Source organism: Amblyraja radiata, chromosome 13 (genome assembly GCF_010909765.2).
Source record: "Amblyraja radiata isolate CabotCenter1 chromosome 13, sAmbRad1.1.pri, whole genome shotgun sequence".
NCBI classification, from domain to species: Eukaryota; Metazoa; Chordata; class Chondrichthyes; order Rajiformes; family Rajidae; genus Amblyraja; species Amblyraja radiata.
Window position 1 is genome coordinate 55815271 of NC_045968.1, and position 21137 is coordinate 55836407.

Consider the following 21137-nt stretch of genomic DNA (forward strand, 5'->3'; position numbering starts at 1 on the left):
CATTATATACAAGAAATCAATGGAATTTGGACTATGTTACCTTTGTGGGATAAAGTTGGCAGAAGTAAATATTGTTACTCACAGGTGTTGGTACTTGAATGAGATGTGTGTTATCTCATCCTGTTATAGGGAGACTCTGGAGGACCATTGACCTACATGAATCCTGTGTCGAAACAGTATTATCTGTATGGAATTACCTCCTGGGGAGATGGCTGTGGCCAGCGTGGCAAACCAGGGGTGTACACCAGGGTGCCAAGTTTCATCAACTGGATTAACAATGAAATGAAAAGTAAATATATTTTGTGCTATAATCCCCATTCTTCCCCATGAAAATTATATTCCAAGCTGAGAATAAAATAATTCTGGTGAATGTTTTAGTACAGAGACTTAAGCCCCTGTTCCACTTTCCTGAGTTACTCACGAATTCTCCTGAGTTTTCCCCTTGATTCAAACTCGGGGAATGTCCGTAGCGAGTCCATCTGAGGCCGTAGGAGTCCGTAGACATTTCGTAGCAGCTCGTAATGCCAGCCATAGGTACTCGGGGCATCAGGTAAATTGGGACTTTTTTCAGCATGTTGAAAAATGTCCACGAGTAATAAAAATAGCCCCTGGCATCTCCGAGTTTGAATCAAGGGGAAATCTCAGGAGAATTCATGAGTAACTCAGGAAAGTGGGACAGAGGCTTTAGTTAGCTTATCTACAAGATGCTAACATCCAAGAGATAGGAAATATTTTCAGAACTATTGGGAAAGAACAGAGGAAAGGGATCAATTGGATAGATCTTTCATGAATTGGAACAATAGATTAAATAGGCTCTTTCGTTGCTGTCGAGTTCCAAGAGTTTCAGAGAGGATTAGTGCAACATTTTTTTTCACCCAGTCAGGTTGAAGTCAGGAACACACAGCCTGAGGCAAGTAATCTTACATCATTGATGTAGTAGCTGGATGAGCACTTGAATCAGCAAAGCAGTCAGCTACAGACCTAGTACTGATGAATGTGATTAGTACCAATAGGCACTTGATGGTCAGCATAGAAATAGTGGGCAATGGGCCTGTTTCCTCGCCCGGTAATTGAAAATCAATGTCTCAGGCCATCAGCAATCTCTGTTTAGCGGTGAACAGGAAACCCTGAAATTACGTCAGGTAGAAGCACCAGAGTTCAATTCCCGAATCGATCTATCACAGTGCACATCACAGCAGTTTATAATTCTTGTGCACTTCAAGGTAGATTTAGTGTAAACTGTAAAAATTGTCCAACTGAAATTAGCGCTGTGGTTTTACTATGTAAATGTTTTACCCTGCAAAACCTAACTAAAGTTTTCTAATTTAGTTTTCCAATTTTAGAACTGTCGGTAAAAATTACTTCTTCTTCCCACCCTGCCTCCTGTAAGGACCCATCCCCCACTCCCAATTCCTCCGCCTACGCCGCATCTGCTCCTAGGATGAGGCATTCCACACCAGGGCATCTGAAATGTCCTCATTCTTCAGGGAACGGGGATTCCCTCCTCCACCATAGATGAGGCTCGCACCAGGGTCTCTCCCATACCCCGCAACACTGCTCTCTCTCCCCATCCCCGCACTCGCAACAAGGGCAGAGTCCCCCTAGTCCTCACCTTTCACCCCACCAGCCGTCACATACAACAAATAATCCTCCGCCATTTTCGCCACCTCCAACGTGACCCCACCACTCGCCACATCTTCCCATCTCCCCCAATGTCTGCCTTCCGCAAAGACCGCTCCCTCCGCAACTCCCTTGTCAATTCTTCCCTTCCCTCCCGTACCACCCCCTCCCTGGGCACTTTCCGTTGCAACCGCAAGAAATGCAACACCTGTCCCTTTACCTCCCCCCTCGACTCCATTCAAGGACCCAAGCAGTCGTTCCAGGTGCGACAGAGGTTCACCTGTATCTCCTCCAACCTCATCTACTGCATCCGCTGCTCTAGATGTCAGCTGATCTACATCGGTGAGACTAAGCGGAGGTTGGGCGATCGTTTCGCCGAACACCTCCGCTCGGTCCACAAGAACCTACCTGACCTCCCGGTGGCTCAGCACTTCAACTCCCCCTCCCATTCCCAATCCGACCTCTCTGTCCTGGGTCTCCTCCATTGCCAGAGTGAGCAACACCGGAAATTGGAGGAACAGCACCTCATATTCCGCTTGGGGAGCCTGCATCCGGCGGGCATGAACATTGAATTCTCCCAATTTTGTTAGCCCTTGCTGTCTCCTCCCCTTCCTTAGCCCTCGAGCTGTCTCCTCCCATCCCCCAGCCCTCGGGCTCCTCCTCCTCCTTTTTCCTTCCTTCTCCCCGCCACCCCCCATCAGTCTGAAGAAGGGTTTCGGCCCGAAACGTTACCTATTTCCTTCGCTCCATAGATGCTGCTGCACCCACTGAGTTTCTCCAGCATTTTTGTGTACCTAAAAATTACTTCAATGCTGATTCTCTGTCCTGTCTAGGAACTAAGCGGTAACATTTGGAGGATGTGACAGATTCTGTGTAATATTGTTTCAGTAACCAATGTGTCTTTGCAGAATCGCCTGGAAGTCGAGAGCCAACTTGCTTTGACTTCCACAAGCTCTCAATGATGCAGGGGACACAACGAAAGACTGAGATTTCTCGACTCTGTGCATTTTATAGCAGGTTATGTTCACCACTGCTGGAAGCTTCAGGCTCCGCTCAATGCATTGAGGAAAGATGCAAAATGAGAATGAATAAATGCGGTAAGCTTACCTTGCTGAACTGTCAGTTCCACAATACAATTAATTTGCAATACAGGGGAGTTGAGAAAATCAAAAATAAGCAGAATGTCAACCTATGGAATTTGTTATTCATGGGTGAGTGGTTTGAAGGTGGGGACTTAATCGGTCATTGATGGAGGTTTCTCCCGTATTAATCTAGAACCAAGGATAGAGGTGAAAACATTTGGAACTGTGAGGAGGAAACATGTCTTCACACAGGGTGGTGAAATGTGGAATTCTCTACCTTGGAGGGCTGTGAAACCAGGTTGTTAAATAAGATCAAGAATGAGGTGGATTTCTAGAAACAAAAGGCACCAAAGGTCATGTGGGGAGAGTGGGATTATGGTATTGAGGAACAGTCATGGAAATACCAGAGGGCCCTGATGCTGGAATCTTGAGAAAAACACAAAGTGGTGGAGGAACTTAACGGGTCGGGCAGCATCTGGGGAGGAATGAACATGCAACTTTCTCGGTTTGGACCTACTACATTTCTCCAGCACGTTGTGTTTTGCTGAGGACCAGTCATGACTGTATTGAATGAAGGAGCAGGCTTGAGGAGCTGAAGGCACTAATCTGGCTCCCATTTTTCTATGTTTCTATAACCTTGGACTTTTGCAGATGTTTTGAGGTTAATGGTTACCTTTTGAGAGTGATCAGTGGACTGTTGAAATAAATCCTCAACGCATTCTAGAGTCTGCATGATTTAATTGTAGTCAAACACATTCTACTCTACCAGATAAGTGCAAAAGGGATTGCAAGTAAGAATCTGCCCCCAAATCATTATTAGAAAAGTAAACGTGATTCTGTCATAGGTGCTTCCATAGTGGACTCTTTATAAAATGTACTCTTATTAACAACAATTTTTTTTAAAACAATCCATATTTGGCTCAAATGTTGCATCATCAGTGACAGGGTGATGGCAAACTATATTTACATTGCCATACGCAACTTAATCCCCTTGGAAGACCCGAATATTCTCCTGCAGGTGACCATAGGAAAAAGGGCAAAAGGTCTCCTATAAAGCCTCACTCTGGAAATTCATTTCCTGCTTGTGGAGAAAATGGAGCTCAATGTTCCTGACTTCCTTGTCCAACCAAGTATTTCAGTCCATCTTCCAAATGAGAGCACATCAAGGGGAGAACTCAATGGTGTGATATCTGGCTGAGATCTTAATTATACTCCCTGGGTTATGTTATTTTGTTCCCTAGATATTGATTAGTTCTAAGATTTTGTGCAGACCAGTTACTTGTAACCTATTAAATTGTAACAATCCCAATAAGCAAGAGTAAAACCGGGGGGCATAAGCAGGATTGTGAACAGGCCCAGCTCTGGAGTCTCATTGCCACATACGTTGAGTGAGTCATGGGTAGCCATGGCACTGTGTAGATTGGGTGACATCCCAATGGCTCTGGTAGCATTGATAGATAACTAACTCTGAACAACCCTGAACATTGACGACTGCTTTGGTGCCACCTCCTGCACCTACACACAACTGACTGACTTCATCCACTTCACCACCAACTTCCATCCGGCACTCCAATACACCTGGACGATTTCCGACACTTCCCTACCCTTCCTTGACCTCACCATCTCCATCGCAGGGGACAGACTCCTGACCAACATACATTACAAACCCACTGACTCACATGGCTATCTGGACTACACGTCTTCCCACCCTGCCCCCTGTAAAGACTCCATCCGCTACTCCCAATTCCTCCGCCTACGCCGTATCTGTTCCCAGGATGAGACATTTCATACCAGGGCATCGGAAATGTCCTTGTTCTCAGGGAACGGGGATTCCCCTCCGCCACCATAGATGAGGCTCACACCAGGGTCTCATCCATACCCCGTAACACTGCTCTCTCTCCCCATCCCCGCTCACGCAACAAGGGCAGAGTCCCTCTGGTCCTCACCTTTCACCCCACCAGCCGGCAAATACAACACATAATCCTCCGCCATTTCCGCCACCTCCAACGTGACCCCACCACTCGCCACATCTTCCCATCTCCCCCCATGTCTGCCTTCCGCAAAGACCGCTCCCTCTGCAACTCCCTCGTCAATTCTTCCCTTCCCTCCCGCACCACCCCCTCCCCGGGCACTTTCCGTTGCAACCGCAAGAAATGCAACACCTGTCCCTTCACCTCCCCCCTCGACTCCATTCAAGGTCCCAAGCAGTCGTTCCAGGTGCGACAAAGGTTCACCTGTATCTCCTCCAACCTCATCTACTGCATCCGCTGCTCTAGATGTCAGCTGATCTACATCGGTGAGACCAAGCGTAGGTTGGGCAATCGTTTCGCCGAACACCTCCGCTCAGTCCGCAATAACCTACCTGACCTCCCGGTGGCGCAGCACTTCAACTCCCCCTCCCATTCCCAATCCGACCTCTCTGTCCTGGGTCTCCTCCATTGCCAGAGTGAGCAACAGCGGAAATTGGAGGAACAGCACCTCATATTCCGTCTGGGGACCTTGCGTCCTTATGGCATTAACATTGAATTCTCCCAATTTGGCTAGCCCTTGCTCTCTCCTCCCCTTCCTTAACCCTCTAGCTGTCTCCTCCCACCCTCCCATCCGCCCGCCCTCGGGCTCCTCCTCCTCCTCCCCTTTTCCTTCTTTCTTTCCCCCCCCCCCCACCCCCCATCAGTCTGAAGAAGGGTTTCGGCCCGAAACGTCGCCTATTTCCTTCGTTCCATAGATGCTGCTGCACCCGCTGAGTTTCCCCAGCAATTTTGTGTAACCCTGAATCACTGCTAGGATTGCAATCTTTTGTGGGTTTAATGTTTTGCTCAGCTTACAAAATAACATCAGTCAGCTTTGTCAGCTTGTACAACTGATAAGATGAATACACGTCTTATGCTATGTAGTAGATTACACGCATTTTTTTGTCACGTTTCTTCCATTTGGCCAATAATAGTGGCTTCCATGGAACAGTTATCAAATCTGCGTCAGGATTTTAAATCAAGGAATGTTAGTTAAGGGAACTATTATTGCTCACTCAATTAATTTATTTTATATTACAGAAATCACGACATTTATACAGAACCTGTTGGACTTGCTTCAGCCGGTCGAAGAGTTTATCCGCAGTAAAGTCGACTTTTCGTTTTTGACACAGACGATCCCAAAATTCGTGGAGGAAATTTACACAAATATATTCCCTTCAAAAGAGTATTTGACAAAAGATGAGAAAGGTACAATATCAACTGATGGTATTACGTGGGGCTGTTAAAGTTAGCTTATAATTTTGCATGTTCATTTTACATTCAAGCCGAACACAGTGTGGTAGAATAAGAATAATCATTGGCCATTGTTACACGCACTCAATCAGAACAACAGTAGCCAACGCGCAAAGTAGCTGTTTGTTTTTCAGGTTATCCTAAGCCTTCTTCTTGATTTCACTGTCACTCCTCACACCTAACCAGTCTGAAAAAGGGTCTCGACCCATTCCTTCTCTCCATTGATGCTGCCTGTCCTGCTGAGTTACTCCAATATTTTGTGTCTATCTTTGGTGTGTAAACCAGCATCTGCAGTTCTTTCCTAACCATTTCTCATGATCTCCACTGTCCATAAGTGCTTAATATCTGAGTCATCACTTCACACCTACTTACATCCTGACTCCAATCTGCAAAGATGGGACTCTTCCCCACCCACTCCTCCCCAATCACCACTTCATACCCACTTACAGCCTGACTCCAGTCTGCAAAGACTGGGCCCTCGTCCACTACCCACCCCCTCCTTGCTGCCCAACATCAGTCTGGCCATTTCTCCATCACTAACAATAATAATTGAGGAGGTGGAAAAGCTATTCAGGACAACAAAAAGCCAGAAATCTCCAGGACCGGACAATCTTTCCCCCTCTACCATCAATCTCTGTGCCGAACAACTGGCACCAGTCTACACAGACATTTTCAATCGGTCCCTGCAAACCTGCACTGTCCCTGTCTGCTTCAAAGTCTCCACTATTGTTCCTGTATCCAAAAAGCCTAGGATTACTGGTCTTTATGACTACTGGCCTGTCACACTGACCTCTGTAAAGACTCTGGAAAGACTTGTGCTGGCCCACCTGAAATATATCACAAACCCCCTGCTGGACCCACTGCAATTTGCATACCGGGCAAATAGATCAGTGGATGATGCAGTCAACCTAGGCCTGCACTTCATTCTCCAGCAACTTGGCCACCAGGGGACCTATGCAAGGATTTTATTTGAGGATTTTAGCTCTGCATTCAACACCATTGTGCCAGAGCTACTACACTCCAAACTTTCCCAGTTGACGTTGCCTGAACCCCTCTGTCGGTGGATCACCAACTTCCTGACAGACAGGAAGCAGCATATGAGGCTGGGAAAGCACATCTCGGACCCACAGACCCTCAGCATAGAAGCACCGCAAGGCTGTGTATTCTCCCCTCTACTTTACTCTCTCTACACCAACGACTGCACCTCCACAGACACCTCTGTCAAGCTTCTCAAGTTTGCGGATGACACAACCCTGATTGGACTGATCCAGGATGGGGAGGAATCTGCCTACAGACAGGAAGTGTCATAGCTAGTGTCCTGGTGCCATAGCAACAACCTGGAGCTCAATGCTCTTAAGACAGTGGGATTGATTGTAGACTTTAGGAGAGCCCCCCCCCCACTCACCATCAACAACACCACAGTCACAGCCAATAACCTTCCTTGGAACCATCATCTCCAGGGACCTTAAGTGGGGGGCTACCATCGACTCCACAGTCAAAAAGGCCCAACAGAGGATGTACTTCTTGCGGCAGCTGAGGAAGTACAATCTGCCACAGGCAACGATGGTCCTGTTTTATACTGCCATCATAGAGTCTGACCTCACCTTCTCCATCTTGGTCTGGTTTGGCTCAGCCACCAAGCACGACATCTGGAGGCTGCAGCGAATCGTCCAATCAGCCGAGAAGGTTGGCGGCTGCAACCTTCCCCCCATTGACAAACTGCATGGGCCAGGAAGCGAGCTGGGTAAGCTCATCTCCGACCCCTCTCACCCTGGCCACAAGCTCTTTCAATCACTTCCCTCTGGAAGGCAACTCCGACTGTCAAAGTCGCCACAGGCGCCAATGCCAGATATAAAAACAGCTTTTTTCCACGAGCAGAAGCTCTACTCAACAGCCAATAGTCTGTAGCCTCCTTGTGCTCTGGTATTTTATTTAATTTTTCACATGTTTAAGTTATAATGTTATATTTTTAATTGTCTACTGTATATCGTGTTGTTACTTGCGAGCAAAGCACCAAGGCAAATTCCTTGTATATATACATACTTGACTAATAAAATGTATTCAATTCAACATAGGAAGATCTGTCTATACCCCTCATACTTTTATGAACCTCTGTAAGGTCACCCCTTTCTTCCCTCACTCCAGGGTAAGCAGTTGCAGCCTATCCAATCAATCCTCATAATTCATATGCTCAGTCCAGACGATATCCTTGAGAATCTTTGCTGCACCCTCTCTAGATTAGTCATATGTTTCCCATAGCATGGTGACCAGAACTAGTCTTCGATTGAAAAGTCGACGATTCAGTTACCTCCACAGATGCTGCCTGACCCACTGAGTTTCACCAGCAGTTTGTCTTTTGCTCTAGATTCCAGCATCTGCAGTCCTTGTGACCCCATTAGAATCCCAGAAAGGCAGCTCCATTTTATGAATTGGCCAAAATGATTGTTGCTTGAGTGATACAATGTATCCCTCCCAACAATGTCGCAAACAAATTAGTTTGTACTGCATTGTTGGTTTTTTTTTCTCTTTTTTCGTATTCTTTATCTTTCTATCTCTCCTTCTCTTTCCAAATTCTCTGTAACCCTTTTGCTCTCCCCTTTTGCCCTTTCTCTCCTGTCTTGCTTTTTCTGTTGTCACTTTTCATTCTCCGTTACACTATTTTAATCATTTTTCTTAATCATTTTAATCTTTTCCCTTTAATCCTTTTAAAATGTTTTAATCTGTTTCTTATTGTTCTCTGCAAGAAAATAGCAGGAAATGGAAGTAGGGGATGGCCAGTTGGCCATTTGGCCACTTCAACAGTCCTTGGCTGATCCATGTTGCCACTGATCATCACATACTTTGTTTCCCAAAATATCTAACAATCCCTGGCTTGAATAGGCTTGTCAAATGCACTCTGAGATTACGGTTGCCAACTTTCTCACCCCCAAAAAAGGGACAAAGGTCAAAATACGGGACAAATTCCTGACGGTAAATTGTTGACCGACTCGGCCGTGGCTGGGTGAATGATGAGTTGGCCCGAGTGCTGAACTGCACACAAAGCCTAGCCGGCGGGCCAGCTGAGGAGTTTTGGCCTGAGCCGCGCGACATCGCACGCAAAGTCCGGCGCCCCATCCAACTCGTGAACCGGTGATTGGCCATGAGAAGGAGCAGTGGTGGTGTTGGCGGTAAGCAAAGGTCCAAAGGTCAGACAGCTGGCTGGGCTGCCGACCAACGGAACTACGGGCGAGGCGCTGCTGCTGCACTCCATGGGCTGCACTACGTCGGGACGGGTGAGGCGGGGCCAGACACGACGCACCAACCCGATAGTCCCCTCGACCCGAGTAGTAGCAGTCAAATAAGGGACAAGGGCGGTCCCGTACGGGACGAACTAATTTAGCCCAATATACGGGATGTCCCAGCTAATACGGGACAGTTGGCAACTCTATCTGAGATAGAGATTACAAAGATTTACAATTCTCCATATAAAGTTTTTCATTATTTCTGGAAATAATTGGCCCCTTGAGACTATCAGCACATTTACAGTTTTAGAATTTTTAGTTTTAGTTTTAAGATACAGCGTGGAAACAGGCCATTTGGTCGCACCAAGTCCATTACTTTACTTGTACACTAGTTCTATGTAAGTAAGTTAGTAAGTACGTTTATTGGCCGTATTCACATACAAGGAATGTGCCTTGGTGCTCCGCCCACAAGTAACAACATGACATACAGTGACAGTTGCGAATTACTCAGAAAACACTAAACATTAATAATGATAAAACATTAATGATAAAACACCATTGATCAAGCATGTGAACCAACAAAATACCAGATCAAAGGGAGGCTACAGATTTTTGACTGTTGAGTAGAGCAACTACTCGTGGATAAAAACTGTTTTTATGTCTGGCTGTGGCAGCTTTGGCAATCCGGAGTCGCCTTCCAGAGGGAAGTGATTCAAAGAGTTTGTGGTCAGGGTGAGAGGGGTCAGAGATGATCTTGCCCGCTCGCTTCCTGGCCCTTGCAGTGTACAGTTCATCAATGGAGGGAAGGTTGCAGCCAATAACCTTCTCTGCTGATCGGACAATTCGCTGCAGCCTCCAGGTGTCGTGCTTGGTGGCTGAGCCAAACCAGACCATGATGGAGAAGGTGAGAACAGACTCTATGATGGCCGTGTAGAATTGGACCATCATTGCCTGTGGCAGATTGTGCTTCCTCAGCTGCCGTAGGAAGTACATCCTCGGTTGTGTCTTTTTGACTGTGGAGTCGATGGTAGTCCCCCACTTAAGATCTTTGGAGATGATAGTTCCCAGGAACTTAAAAGACTCCACAGATGTGACTGTGGTGTTGTTGATGGTGAGTGGGGTGAGGGGAGGGGGAGCTCTCCTAAAGTCTACAATCAATTCCGCTGTATTAAGAGCATTGAGCTCTAGGTTGTTGCGACGGCACCAGGATGCCAGCTGTGACACTTCCTGTCTGTAGGCAGGTTCCGCCCCATCCTGGATCAGTCCAATCAAGGTTGTCGTCCGCAAACTTGAGAAGCTTGGCAGAGGTGTCTGTGGAGGTGCAGTCGTTGGTGTAGAGAGAGTAGAGGAGAGGAGAGAGTATGCAGCCTTGCGGTGCTCCAATGTTGAGTGTTTGCGGGTCCGAGATGTGCTTTCCCAGCTTCACATGCTGCTTCCTGTCTGTCAGGAAGCTGTTGATCCACCGACAGAGGGGTTATCACTCTTTCACAACCTACACATAAGGGAAATTTACAGAAGCCAATTAACTGACCTGCAAGTCTACGGAATGTGGGAGGAAACTCCACACAGTCGGCACCAATTGTCAGGATCAAACCTGGGTCTCTGGCACTGTGAGGCAGCAGCACTACCACTCTACCACTGTGCCACAATGCTTCCCATGGTCTTATTCTCTTTCTTTGTGCCCAGGTGATTAAAAAAGAGCAAATTGAAGATATATTAACTATATGCTAGACTTACTCCAAAATGCTCTGTCTCCTTCCATTGTGAGAAGGGGTTGGGCCACCATTAATGATTACTGATATTAATGATATGCATCATCAGGATAACATGCATCGGTTGAGTCTATTCATAAGCAGTCAAATGTATGTTCCTGCGCATGTCCCTGACGAGTTAGTTACTGGATATCATTGCAATCACAAGGGCAAGTACCAACACATCAAGGTGTGTGGGCAGTTGTGAAAGGCTAATTGCTATTTGGCTGGTCCATATGCTGAAACAATATTCAAGTCCAGTGTGTTGGAAAATAGAGGGTTCTAATAGCTTCTAACTCACCCCTCTAATTCCAAAACACTTCAGAGGAAGTGTTACCAGATGTACAGAACCCAGAGAAGCATTCTTATGGTCATTGCCATCCTAATATAACAAATCAGATCAATATGTCATCAAGCAAGAAAGGGTACAGAGAAGATTTACGAGCATGTTGCCAGGTCTAGAGGGTCTGAGCTATAGGGAGAGGTTGAGTAGGCTGGGACAGGAGAATGAGGGGTGATCTTATAGAGGTGTATAAAATCATGAGAGGAATAGATCAGAGAGATGCACAGAGTCTCTTGCCCAGAGCTGAGGAATTGAGGACCAGAGTTGAAGGGGAAAAGATTTAATAGGAATCTGAGGGGTAGCTTTCCCCACAAAGGGTGTTAGGTGCATGGAACGAGCTGCCAGAGGAGATACTTGAGGCAGGGGCAATTGCAACGTTTAAGAAACAGTTATATAGGTGCATGGAAAGGACATGTTTGGAGGGATATGGGCCAAACACAGTCAGGTGGGACTAGTGAGTCTGGGACATGTTCGCCGGTGTGGGCAAGTTGGACCGAAGGGCCTATTCCACGCTGTATGACTCTATGACTCTATGAAACTATATACAAATCCCATTCTGAAGAAGGATCACAACTCAAAACATCATCTATCCGTGTTCTCCAGAGATGTTGCCTGACCTGCTTTTGTTACTCCAGCACTTTGTGTCTTTTGTTTTGTAAACCAACATCTGTAGTTCCCAGTTTCTACAAAACCCTTTTGTTTGGTTATGAATATTTTTTTGAGAAAAATGAAGATTTCCGGTTTGATTTGTTAATTAATATTTGTTTATATATATTTATACCATTAAAAGAACAGATACAAACAACTGCTGTAAAGGGAGAAAGACATGGGCGGTCTCTGGACTCGCATTTGGGCATAAAGGCTTCAGCAGATATCAACAACAGGTGAGGACAATTTTCAGTGTATCACATTTCTCGTACTGCCACAATACCTTTGAATTAGTCTTGTCAAGTGTCCTCCAACAACCCCTTCATATCTCAACACGTCTTGAGATATGAAGGGGACTCTAGGTAAAATTTTGGGAGAGTCCAGGACTAGAGGTCATAGTCTCAGAATAAAGGACCATTCTTTGAGGATGAATTTCTTTAGTCTGGTGGTGAATCTGTGGATTTCTTTGCCACAGAAGGCTGTGGAGGCCAAGGCAATGGATATTTTAAGGCAGAGACAGATAGTTTCTTGATTAGTACGGGGTCAGGGGTTAGGGGGAGAAGGCAGGAGAATGGGGTTAGGAGGGAGAGATAGATCAGCCATGATTGAATGGAGGAGCGGACTTGATGGGCCGAATGGCCTAATTCTTCTCCTATCACGAAATAAAATTCTTCCCAGTGCCTCTTCCACTCACATCTTCTTCATGTGTGAACCTAAATTGTGCAGCCCAATGAGATATCATAGCAGAGCCTGATGCTGAATATTACAGGAATCAAGTGACTTTGGGATAGAGAAGGAAACAGGAGTTGAGGTAGAAAATTGACGATGATCTTTTGAATGTCCCAGCAAGATTGAAGTGCTGTTCGGACTCAACTATCTATGTTTTCCATGTACATTCCTTGCCTAGCAGATGTTTTGTGACAGCAATGGAAGAAACATACTAGATTTCTCTTCGTTGTATGAATTCCTGTCAATCCCAGCTTGTACACAGTGAAGATCAGCTATGTCATCACATCATTGAACCTGGGACTTTGCTTTTCCCAGTCATATACTACCTTGTGAGAAGGCCAAAGTATAGGAGATGTGCAAGGCAACATTTTTGCAGAAAGGGTGGTGAGTGACTAGATGCAGTTGGAAGCAGATCTGGTGGAAGCAGACACGATAGTGGCATTTAAGAGACTTTTGAATAGGTATATGGATAAGCAGACAATGGATGGTTACTGATTATGTGCAGGTAGATAAAATATGATCCTGGTGTTATGTTCGGCACAGATGTTGTGGGCTGAAGGGCCTGTTCTTGTGCTGTACTGTTCCATGTTCTATGTTCAGCTACTGAGTCAATCACTTTACACCACTGGTTGAATGCATTCATCGGCCATTCGGATTAGGGAGTAGGTGAAGAGAAAACATCAATCATGGATCATATCAAAGATAGACGCCAAATGCTGGAGTAACTCAGCGGAAGAGATTCGCTGGAGAGAAGGAATGGGTCGAGACCCTTCTTCAGACTGAGAGTCAGGGGAGAGGGTGACTAGAGATATGGAAGGGTAAGGTATGAAAACGACAGATCAAATCAGACGATGATAAGGAAATGGATCATATCAGCTGACACTGAGAATAAGTCTAGGTGTGACAAACCTCAGATTAGAAACAACAGAGAAAACCTTTCAGTCAACTACTCCAAGAAACACACATGCTCTCTCGTCATTCCCAAGTAAGGCGATAAATTACATCAATAAATTACAAGGCGATAAATTTCCATCAACTTTCCACCCATCCTCTGCCTAAATATATGTATTACTGGACTGGTAAGACAACTCTCCCAACACCAGCTTAATGTCTCATATGGGCAGAAATGACACCTCTTCAATAATGCAATATTTTAAAGTCATTGGCGATTTTTAATAATAAGTTCTCTAAGACTGAGGCAGGGCATTTTGTGCCAACAAGCATAAACATATCTTGTGTGGGCCCTCAACCTTTAACAAGCATGGTCTTGTTCAGACAGAACCAACATTGCTGGGGCTACTGCTTCAATTGGAGCTACACATGGTGATCACTTATTTTGATGATGTGTGCACTGTACACAATACTGCTGAGAAAACATGAATTTAATCCAAGCAATTATACTTGGTGGTCTGCTTTTACTGGATCTTGACAGCTCATTTTGTTTTAAGTTGTACTTTCAGACCCTAATAATTCATCTAACTTATTAGTTGCCTTACAAGGAGTATAAATCTTGTTCACTCAGTGCAATATCTAGCCTTCACTTGTAGCCATCTTATGGTCGTTACTGAATTCGCGTTGATGGAGCCTAATGATCCAGAGACGTGAGACTGAACATAAATATTAGCTTTGGCACAATACAAGTCCTCCCCAGCTTAGGAATGCAGGCGTATGTTCAGCCCTTAGTCAATGAACAAGCCTTTTGGAGAACAGTGGGATGAATTTGTCGGCTGCTGCAGGATTGCAGGCACTTGTTATGAATGGTCTCAGCAACAGAAACTTGCCAAGACCAGAGGAGGACCTGTAGTGATATTTCCCACACATCATTATTTTCCTGTGTAGCTCATAAATGATCCACAATATTGTTAAATGGCTATGCAACCAAAATACATTTACATGAATTTCTCTCTTTTCAAGAATTGCAGAAGTGGGAACAATAGAGGCTGAAACCCTGTTCAATGATATTGGTCCAGATTTAGACAATTGGATCACATACTTCACTGAGGTGGCCGAGAGCGCTCAACCCGTAACTTTCAATGCTGAACAACGGGAACCGAAAAGCACAACTCAAGATGAAAGGCAAATCTTGTTTCAGGTATGGTATCTGAAAACTGTGATGTTCAGGTACAGGAAGAGCATCTTCCCTATAGCTACAGGCTATTAAACACGACGATCTGCAAATAAACTCTGAACTATATAGACTTGGGGGCATTGGTTTTGCCTTTTTGCACTATTATCATTTGTATTTTTTTTAATGTACGTGTTTGTGTGTGTATACTGTACATACACACATACACACACTCACACACATATAGATCTATTATACTATAACTCTCATCATGTGTGAGTGCATGCGTACCTGAATGTGATCTCTGATTTGGTTATGTCGTCAAATTACTGCAAAACAGTACACGATTGCGCTACAATTTTTGGACCACCTTTCTCACAATTGTCATGCGGTGGTTTGTATCAAGTTTCGTTCGGATTGATGTTATATTTTACAAGTTATTGACATTTAAAACTTTTTTTTAAATGTAAACAGCGCCCACACTTGCCCTTAGCAGCATATGATGTCACAATGGCATCTCATTTGCATAAACTGCCCATTAATTTACAAAATAATATTTAAGATTTTCATTGTGGGGGGTTGGGATTGGGGGAGGTGAACGCCGACATGTCACAATGCGATCTCATTTACATAAAAAGAACGTGCTGTCCCCGATAAAAGCACGCTGGACACAGACACGGACATAAACACAGACAGGGCCCTGAGCCGCGCTCCTCCCTCCCTCTCCCGCGGCTCAAGAACGTACTGGCTAACTTTCAGTTATTTTAAAATGCCGTACACGCTGGACACAGACACGGACACAGTGTGTGTGTGTGTGTGTGTGTGTGTGTGTGTGTGTGTGTGTGTGTGTGTGTGTGTGTGTGTGTGTGTGTGTGTGTGTGTGTGTGTGTGTGTGTGTGTGTGTGTGTGTGTGTGTGTGTGTGTGTGTGTGTGTGTGTGTGTGCGTGCGCATATACACACACAGAACTTTTTTCTCTCATTTATTATATTGTTTACAGTGTACTATGTTCACATATTCTGTTGTGCTACTGCAAATAAGAATTTCATTGTTCTATCTGGGACAAATGACAATAAAACACTCTTGACTCTTGATCCAGGCACATCACAATCCCAATTCTCTAGTAATAATAGGAGTCAGCATTATGCAAGTTGTGAGTAGAGAGTGCAGATATAGGTCCACCAGCAACACCGTATATTCCAACAGCGAATAATTGCACAGAATAAGATCAAACAGCCGATTGTGCAATTGCCCATCCAAGCTTTTCTAATTTAATGTACCTTTCCATGTATCACGTTGCCTTCTTTTAAAATATTGATCTAACTGCCTTTCAGGTGACGAGTGTCGGCTTGTTACTGTTACAATGCATTTTGATTATTACAGTATGTTTATCTATATAAATATTACTCAAATAAAAACAATCTGAAAAATGTAAGTTGCATTGAAAGGCTTGATTAAATCCAATCTTAATGTCTTCTTCTTCTTAAGCCTTTTGCTCCTCTAGCAGCATAGCCCATTGACAAATGTCCTCCACCTCACTCGCTTGTTGGCAGTTCTTTCGAGATCTCCCCAGTTGAGCCCACTCTCAAATATTTCTGTCTGGACATCTCTTCTCCAGCTGTTCCTGGGGCGACCTCTTTTCCTTTTTCCTTGGGGGTTTCATTTCAGGGCTTGCCGGGTGGCAGATGTTTGTGGCAAGTTCCTGACGGTGTGTCCAATCCAACTCCATTTTCTCCTTCGAATTTGTATATCAATGGGCTCCTGGCTTGTTCTTTTCCACAGGTCCCCATTGATTACTTTGTCTCTCCACCAGATGTCAAGTATTCTCCTAAGGCAGGTGTTAATGATTGTTTGCAGCCTGTTTGTAGTGTGTTTTGTTGTTTTCCATGTCTCTGATCCATACAGCATCACCTGTTTCACATTTCACAAAGATGTGTATTTTGTTATTGATTGAGATGTGTTTTGAGCTCCAGATCTTCCTGAGCTTGTTAAACACCACCCTAGCCTTATTGATTCTACTCTTTCTGTCTGCCTCTGCCCCTCTGGTGATGTCCACAACACTGCCTAGATATGTGAATGTTTCTACCTCCTCTAGAGCAGTGCTGGACATAAGGATAGGGTTGCTGGTTTTGGAGTGGATCCTCATCACATGTGTCTTTATTTAGCAGTTGCCAATTTAATCCATCAAATCCTTTTTATTTTAAAGTGTTGATCCTGATACTACTTGGGTTATTATAAAAACCCATTGAATTATATTTAAAAAAAACTTACCTTAATCAGATCAAGACTGACTCCAGGCTATTAACTACAAGACCCAATTAGACATGCACAGTTAAAGGGTTTCACAATGATTTCCCCATCCTTTGAATGAATAAAAACACAGTAAGTTGGATAGACCTTGAATTATAAAATTGTTACAGATCAGATGGCCATTCGACTCACTACCAACTCCTAAAAGAGCAATCCTAGCTCCCATTCCCTTCCTCTTTTTCCCCAAACCTCGCAACTTATCCCTGTCAAGTGACTCTCCCATTCCCTGCCGAGAGCTCCAATTGATTCTGTTTGCACCAACCCTTCATGCAGTAAATTCCAGCTCATGACTGCACGGTGGAACAAATATCCCCACAACACTTCTTATGTATTTTGCCCAATCTTTAAATCTTTGTCCTTCATTCTTCAACTGTCAGATGATGGGAAGAGATACCTACCTACACCAGTAATTGTCTTGTACACCTCCATCGAGTCTCCTCAACCTTCAGTGTCTGGTGAGACCTACCCTGGCCTCATCAATTTAACAGCATACCTGAAACCTTTCATCCCAGCAATACTTTCTGCACTATCTCTAGTACCGGAGATCTGGACCAATCTGGACCAATAATCTGGATCAATATGTCCAGAATCTCTAGGGTGGCACAGAGGCGCACCGGTAGCACTACTGCCTAACAGCACCAGAGACCCGGGTTCGATCCTGCCTACAGGTGCTGTCTGTACGGAGATTGTACATTCTCCCCGTAACCTGCGTGGGTTTTTCTCCGAGAACTTCGGTTTCCTTCCTTACTCCAAGAACGGTCAGGTTTGTAGGCTAATTGGCTTGGTAAAATTGTAAATTGTCCCCAGTGTGTGTGGGATAGCGTTAGTGTGTGGGGATCGCTGGTCGGTGCGGACTCAGTGGGCCGACGGGTCTGTTTCCACATTGTATCTCTAAACTAACACTAAACTAAACTAAACCATTATGCTCCTGCTAATTGGGCACAACACTCTGGTTGTTGGCTATCCATGTTTTATAAATATTCAAATTAACTTCTGTGATTTTGTATTCCATGCCTTTATTTATGAATCCCAGTATTCCTTGTACTTTTTTAACCAGTTTCACAACATGCCCTGCCACTTTCAAGGACTAACTCATATACTCCATAATTCTGTCTTCATCCATACACTTTACAACTATGCCATTTAGTCTTTAGTGTTTCTCATGTTATTTCAGACAAATTTGTATTAATCCCTACTTCCCTGTTAAATTTCAAACCTACTCAATCGGCCGGTACCTCCTGTGTATTGCAATACTCCTTCAACTTTACACAAATCTAAGCAACATTATCTGCACCTTATCATGTAAATATCATGTATAATTCAGTGGTTCCCAACCTTTTTTAGCTCATGGCCCCCTTGGGATTTTTTTAATTTTTCTGTGGCCCCCCCTGACATTATTAGCGGAAAAAAAGTACTTCAATATTATAATACCTTCCATAAAAATATCAGTGTCTATTAATTGCACATATATTCTTTTATTCTATTCCACAAACATCAAAATTATTTCAACTACATAAATTTAAATTTATTAGAACAGAAATTTAGGAGGCAACAGGGTGGTAGCTCTGTGGCCCCCTTCATTGAACCTGTGGCCCCTGAAATCCCAAAACTTTTCTGTGGCCCCCCCTGAAATTTGCCATGCCATATGGCCCCAGGTTGGGAATCACTGATGTATATATACACTGTAAATGACTCGATTGTAATCATGTACTTCAATTGACTGGATAGCACGCAACAAAAGATTTGCACTGTACCTCGGTACACGTGACAATAAACTAAACTGAAAATGAAAGTTTGCAAATTGTATCCTGCACATCCATGTCTGAGTCATTATTCCCAGGATTGAGCACATGGTCTAGCATCTGCCACTATTCACCGGAGAACAAAGAAAGTGGAGGAAAATAAACTAAGAAGTTAGCATGTGGATGTAAAAATATACTATTCTTCAGCTCTGAGTTCAATTTCCTTTATACATTGATCTCAACGTAATTTCTTCCATAGTATTTTCCCACATTCTCTTTCTAACATCTTCCAGCTTTGCACACCTCTCTCAGACTTAATTTTTTTTTAAATGCCAGTTTTTACTTCGGGTCATTATAATTCTCACCAGTCATAAACGCAAACAAGATTTTGCACAACGCTGAAAATCTCTCATTAATTCAGCATCCTTTTCCTTCAGGCCTTTGTAAGGCACATCGGGACATCTTTATTCAGTAAAGAGGCATTCAAGCTGCTGTAAAGAATTGTGTTTGATGAAAATTGAACTTAATTCCTCTCATGATAAATCCTTAGCACAATCTTGCTAGTTTGTCACAAATTGGCAATTTCCTATAGAAAAGCTTCTTGACAATTACTGTAAAACATGTAATCAACATGACATTTTATGGAGTCCAGTGTACAATGGGGAAGAGAAGTAGAATATACATTGAAAATATTATTATATTACTGAGAAATAATATTCAAAAATCACTGGATGCAGATGTTTACCAAACTGCTTTAATATATACAATATATATGCTACCACATGGGAAAAAATCAGTTGACTCAACTTGTCCATATTTCTGTTAAATATACCAGTAAATCCTGCCTTAAGACCAGTTATCCTGTTTCTAAATTCCTTCAACTCACTGTCAGTTCTCTTCCAAACTATTGAGAAACGGTATGTTTCAGCTTATTATTATGTCACTTAACAACTGATGGCGATACTCTTAATTAATGACCTGCAAGTACTTCGAAGTATTCCGTAGCACCTTTCCATGCCTGGTATAATCGTAGGATATTATAGTTACAATATTTTATAAAATATTTTATGGTAGAATAGGACAAAATATGTTTCAGTCATAATAAAGAACGCCACGTGTTCTTCAGTATGAAGTTACTATTTTAGAATAATGCAAGCAGGGTGTTCATTAGCACACCATTTGTTCATGCAAGTCAGAAACAATGTTTAAAGATGTGTCAATGTTTTATTTTTAGAGTTCCAAAAGCCAGCTGGAATCACTGAAGACACAGCTTCATACTCTGGTAACAGGCTTGAGGTCCCAGCCTGAGGTACAGCAGCTGCTGGATCTTATCCTGAAGTTATCACATGAAACAGAACGATTGTCCTTGGCATCTTCGGAACACAATGGTACATTTAAAACATTTTCACAAGTATTTACTTGAAGTATTTACAGGTCAATTACTTATTTTCTCTTCTATTCCTTCAATATTTGTGACTATAGCTGCTGCTTAGCAAATATAAAACAGATTGAAAATGTCTTCATTTGTTTTAATGTTAGGCAAAAATGGCAATGAGTGATCAGAACCATTTTACCAGCGTAAATTATTATTTAATCACACTTTATCCTGTTTCTCGGTGGAGACGGTAACAATTTGCAGTAAAATCAAAGTATATGTGTTTCTGAGAAAAATCCCAATATTACCCAACTGACAATAAAGCTTTCAGTTTGGAAAATATTTAAGTTCAAGTTCAAGTTCAAGTGAGTTTATTGTCATGTGTCCCTGCATAAGACAATGAAATTCTTGCTTTGCTTAAGCACACAGAAAATAGTAGGCATTTACTACAAAACAGATAAATGTGTCCATATACCATGATATAAATATATACACACATGAATAAATAAACTGATAAAGTGCAAATAGCAGAAAGTGGTTATTAATAATCAGAGTTTTGTCCGAGCCAGGTTTAATAGCCTGATGGCTGTGGGGAAGTAGCTATTCCTGAACCTGGTTGTTGCAGTCTTCAGGCTCCTGTACCTTCTACCTGAAGGTAGCAGGGAGATGAGTGTGTGGCCAGGATGGTGTGGGTCTTTGATGATACTGCCAGCCTTTTTGAGGCAGCGACTGCGATAAATCCCCTCGATGGAAGGAAGGTCAGAGCCGATGATGGACTGGGCAGTGTTTACTACTTTTTGTAGTCTTTTCCTCTCCAGGGCGCTCAAATTGCCGAACCAAGCCACGATGCAACCGGTCAGCATGCTCTCTACTGTGCACCTGTAGAAGTTAGAGAGAGTCTTCCTTGACAAACCGACTCTCCGTAATCTTCTCAGGAAGTAGAGGCGCTGATGAGCTTTTTTGATAATTGCGTTAGTGTTCTCGGACCAG

The 21137-nt window shown here is 43.7% G+C and overlaps 1 protein-coding gene across 1 annotated transcript in view; it reads left to right on the forward strand.

The window, feature by feature from the left end:
* prss56 (serine protease 56) overlaps positions 1 to 21137 on the forward strand; it is a 50104-nt gene that overhangs the window by 20490 nt on the left and 8477 nt on the right. Inside the window, exons 9-14 of the mRNA XM_033031017.1 lie at positions 130 to 289; positions 2529 to 2717; positions 5753 to 5920; positions 12071 to 12164; positions 14572 to 14749; positions 20007 to 20160. Of these exons, the coding sequence (XP_032886908.1) occupies positions 130 to 289; positions 2529 to 2717; positions 5753 to 5920; positions 12071 to 12164; positions 14572 to 14749; positions 20007 to 20160 (943 nt within the window). The remainder of the gene's footprint in view (positions 1 to 129; positions 290 to 2528; positions 2718 to 5752; positions 5921 to 12070; positions 12165 to 14571; positions 14750 to 20006; positions 20161 to 21137) is intronic.